At 37.8% G+C, this 5,171-nt stretch overlaps 1 protein-coding gene across 1 annotated transcript in view; it reads right to left on the bottom strand.

The window, feature by feature from the left end:
- The window catches only part of GTF2A1L (general transcription factor IIA subunit 1 like), a 69,697-nt gene that overhangs the window by 41,356 nt on the left and 23,170 nt on the right, over positions 1–5,171 (bottom strand). Inside the window, exon 4 of the mRNA XM_028496704.1 lies at positions 2,949–3,004. Coding sequence (XP_028352505.1) covers positions 2,949–3,004 — 56 coding nt within the window. The remainder of the gene's footprint in view (positions 1–2,948; positions 3,005–5,171) is intronic.

The following is a 5,171-nucleotide window of genomic DNA, read 5'->3' as shown; positions in this document are numbered from 1 at the left end:
TATGCTACTAAATAACCAAGAGATCACTGAAGAAATAAAAGAGGAAATCAAAAAATACCTAGAAACAAATGACAATGAAAACACGACAGACCAAAACCTATGGGATGAAGCAAAAGCAATTCTAAGAGGAAAGTTTATAGCAATACAATCCGACCTCAAGAAACAAGAAAAATCTCAAATAAACAACCTAACCTTAAAACTAAAGGAACTAGAGAAAGAAGACCAAACAAAACCCAGAGTTAGCAGAAGGAAGAAAATCATCAAAATCAGAGCAGAAAAAAACGAAACAGGAACAAAGAAATCAAGAGCAAAGACCAATAAAACTTAAAGGCTCGGTCCTGGAGAAGATAAACAAAATTGATAAACCATTAGCCAGACTCATCATGAAAAAGAGGGAGAGGACTCATATCACTAAAATTAGAAATGAACAAAGAGAAGATACAACAGACACCGCATAAATACAAAGCATCCTAAGAGACTACTACAAGCAACTCTATCGCAGTAAAATGAACAACCTGGAAAAAATGGACAAATTCTTAGAAAAGTATAACCTTCCAAGACTGAACCAGGAAGCCAGGGATGCAAGGATTCTTCAATATACGCAAATCAATCAATGCGATACACCATATTAACAAATTAAAGAATAAAAACCATATGATCATCTCAATAGATGCAGAAAAAGCTTTTGACAAAATTCAACACCAATTTATGATAAAAACTCTCCAGAAAGTGAACACAGAGAGAACCTACGTCAACATAATGAAGACCATATATGACAAACCCACAGCAAATATCATTCTCAATGGTGAAAAACTGAAAGTATTTCGTCCAAGATCAGGAAAATGACAAGGATGTTCACTCTCATCACTATTATTCAACATAGTTTTGGAAGTCCTAACCACGGCAATCAGAGAAGAAAAAGAAATAAAAGGAATACAAATTGGAAAAGAAGAAGTAAAACTGTCACTGTTTGCAGATGACATGATACTATACATAGAGAATCCTAAAGATGCTACCAGAAAACTACTAGAGCTAATCAACAAATTTTGTAAAGTAGCAGGATACAAAATTAATGCACAGAAATCTCTTGCATTCCTATATGCTAATGATGAAAAATCTGAAAGACAAATTAAGGAAACACTCCCATTTACCATTGCAACAAGAAGAATAAAATATCTGGGAATAAACCTACCTAGGGAGACAAAAGACCTGTATGCAGAGAACTGTAAAACACTGTTGGAAGCAATTAAATATGATACCGACAGATGGAGACATATTCCATGTTCTTGGATTGGAAGAATCAACATTGTGAAAAAGACTATACTACCCAAAGCAATCTACAGATCAATGAAATCCCTATCAAATTACCAATGCCATTTTTTACAGAACTAGAACAAAAAATCTTAAAATTTGTATGGAGGCACGAAAGACCCCGAATAGCCAAAGCAGTCTTGAGGGAAAAAAACTGAGCTGGAGAAATCAGACTCCCTGACTTCAGACTATACTACAAAGCTACAGTAATGAAGACAATATGGTACTGGCACAAAAAAAGAAATATAGATCAACGGAACAGGACAGAAAGCCCAGAGATAAACCCATGCACCTATGGTCAACTAATCTATGACAAAGGAGGCAAGAATATACAATGGAGAAAAGACAATCTCTTCAATAAGTGGTGCTGGGAAAACTGGACAGCTACATATAAAAAGCAAACTACAAACAAGACAAAAAGACAACCCTCAGAATGGGAAAAAATATTTGCAAATGAATCAATGGACAAAGGATTAATCTCCAAAATATATAAACAGCTCATGCAGCTCAATATTAAAAAAACAAACAACCCAATTAAAACATGGGCAGAAGACCTAAACACACATTTCTCCAAAGAGGATATACAGATGGCCACGAAGCACATGAAAAGCTGCTTAACATCACGAATTATTAGAGAAATGCAAATCAAACTACAATGAGGTATCACCTCACACCAGTTAGAATAGGGATCATCAGAAAAACTACAAACAATAAATGCTGGAGAGTGTGTGGAGAAAAGGGAACCCTCTTGCACTGTTGGTGGGAATGTAAATTGATACAGCCACTATGCAGAACAGTATGGAGGTGCCTTCAAAAACTAAAAATAGAATTACCATATGATCCAGCAATCCCACTACTGGGCATATACCCAGAGAAAACCATAATTCAAAAAGACACATGCACCCCGATGTTGACTGCAGCACTATTTACAATAGCCAGGTCATGGAAGCAACCTAAATGTCCATAGACAGACGAGTGGATAAAGATGATGTGGTACATATATGCAATGGAATATTAGCCATAAAAAGGAATGAAATTGGTCATTTATAGAGACGTGGATGAATCTAGAGACTGTGAGACAGAGTGAAGTACGTCAGAAAGAGAAAAACAAATATCGTATATTAACGCATATATGTGTAACCTAGAATAATGTTACAGATGAACTGGTTTGCAGGGCAGAAGTTGAGACACAGATGTAGAGAACAAACGTATGGACACCAAGGGGGGAAAGCAGTGGGGGGGGTAGGTGTGATGAATTGGGAGATTGGGATTGACAGGTATACACTGATGCACATAAAATGGATGACTAACAAGAACGTGCCGTATAAAAATATAAATAAAATAAAATTTTTTTAAAAATAGATTAGATTTTAAAATACACATAATATCACAAAGTTGGTAGGGGCAGAAATGATGTAACACAATTAATGCCATACCATACTGAAAATACTATTTAATACTATATACTCTCAGATTATATTTTGTCCTTATTCAGTCTTTGCATTGTAGAATGACAAACTGTTTTAAAGCTGAAAAGAAAAATTAAAAAAAATTATATTATGACAAACTGTTTTAAAGCTGAAAAGAAAAATTTAAAAAATATATATATATATATATCTCTTAAATAAGATACATACCAGTTCTGCTGTGGTAAAAGTGGGAAGAGTTTTACCAGCAGGAATAAGTAATGATGCTGTATAGAAAACAAAACAAACATTATACATTCATTAGAATTTACCAACTGAATAAAATTGCTAAGTATACCTTATTTTTAAAAAATGTTTTCAATCACTAACATATTCAACCATGACAAATTCTAAACTTTCTGAGGTAAAAGTATTTAATTGCATCTTTTCCCAACAATTTTAGATAAAGTATAGGTTAGTTGTAAGTCTTTAAGTAGAGGTTATAGATTATAGTACAGATTTCCAAAAGGAAATCTCATTGTAATCAAGTATACTGTATTATAGAAATCCATAACAAAATACCTAAAAGGTTGTCTTTAGGAAGCCAATGTAGCACTAAACCTCCATTACAACTTTTTATGGGGGAGAAAAAGTAGTATTTGTTAAAGTGGCATGTAAACAACCAACTATACTTTGAGCAAAAAAATGTAACCCAACATAAACCATTCTAAATCGTATAGGTTCAAAAGAAATTTCAATTCATTCATTTCATGAAAAGTTATTTCTACTACTTTGACAAAGTAAGCAAGGACAGCTACACAGTTTTAGGAACAAATGAATAAGAACATGCCTCCTGAAGTCTTTGCAGGACTTCAGTAAACTGCACAGAAAAATATGAGAATAAATTCTTAGGAGAACACCAATTCAACCTGCATTAAAGCTACAATTTCATTTATCTTTCCTTTATTATCACCAATTTTCTATGCTAATTATCCCTTCATTTATCGGACGTCTAAAAGGTTGACCTGAGAGGAAACAAGATGGCGGAGTAGAAGCACGTGCTCTCACTCCCTCTTGCAAGAACACCAGAACCACAATTAGCTGCTGGACAACCATCGACAGGAAGAGACTGGAACTCACCAAAAAAGATACCCCACACCAACAGACAAAGGAGAAGCCACCATGAGACGGTAGGAGGGGCGCAATCACAATAAAATCAAATCCCATAACTGCTGGGTGGGTGACTCACAGGCTGCACAGCACTTATACCACAGAAGTCCACCCACTGGAGTGAAGGTTCTGAGCCCCACATCAGGCTTCCTAACCTGGGGGTCTGGCAAGGGGAGGCGGAATTCCTAGACAATCAGACTTTGAAGCCCAGTGGGAATTGATTGCAGGACTTTGACAGGACCAGGGGAAAGAGAGACCCCACTCTTGGAGGGCACACACAAAGTAGTGTGCGCATCGGGACCCAGGGGAAGGAGCGGTGACCCTACAGACGACTTAACCAGACCTCCCTGCTAGTGTTGGAGGGTCTCCTGTAGAGGCAGGGGGTGGCTGTGGCTCACCGTGGGGACAAGGACACTGGCAGCAGAAGTTCTGGGAAGTACTCCTTGGCATGAGCCCTCCAAGAGTCTGTCATTAGCCGCAAAAAAAGGGCCCAGGTAGGCTCCAGTGTTGGGTTCCCTCAGGCCAAACAACCAACAGGGAGGGAACCCAGCCCCACTCTTCAACAGTCAAGCAGATTAAAGTGTTACTGAGCTCTGCACACCAGAGCAATAGTCAGCTCTACCCACCACCAGTCCCTCCCATCAGGAAACGTACACAAGCCTGTTAGAGAGCCTCATCCATCAGAGGGCAGACTGCAGAAGCAACAAGAACTACAACCCTGCAGCCCGTGGAACAAAAACCACATTCACGGAAAAACAGACAAGACGAAAAGGCAGAGAGCTATGTACCAGATGAAGGAACAAGATAAAACCCCAGAAAAACAACTAAAGGAAGTGGAGATAGGCAACCATCTAGAAAAAGAATTCAGAATAATGAGAGTGAAGATGATCCAGGACCTCGGAAAAAGAATGGAGGCAAAGATCGAGAAGATGCAAGAAATGTTTAACAAAGATCTAGAAGAATTAAAAACAAACACACAGAGGTGAACAATACAATAACTGAAATGAAAAATACTCTAGAAGGAATCAATAGCAGAAAGGCTGAGGCAGAAGAACGGGTAAGTGACCTGAAAGACAGAATGGTGGAATTCACTGCCTCGGAACAGAATAAAGAAAAAAGAATGAAAAGAAATGAAGACAGCCTAACAGACCTCTGAGACAACATTAAACGCAACAACATTCGCATTACAGGGGTCCCAGAAGGAGAAGAGAGAGAGAAAGGACCCGAGAAAATATGTGAAGAGATTACAGTCGAAAACTTCCCTAACATGGGAAAGGAAATAGC

Source organism: Physeter macrocephalus, chromosome 12 (genome assembly GCF_002837175.3).
Source record: "Physeter macrocephalus isolate SW-GA chromosome 12, ASM283717v5, whole genome shotgun sequence".
NCBI lineage: Eukaryota > Metazoa > Chordata > Mammalia > Artiodactyla > Physeteridae > Physeter > Physeter macrocephalus.
This window is presented reverse-complemented; position numbering and strand designations above follow the sequence as displayed.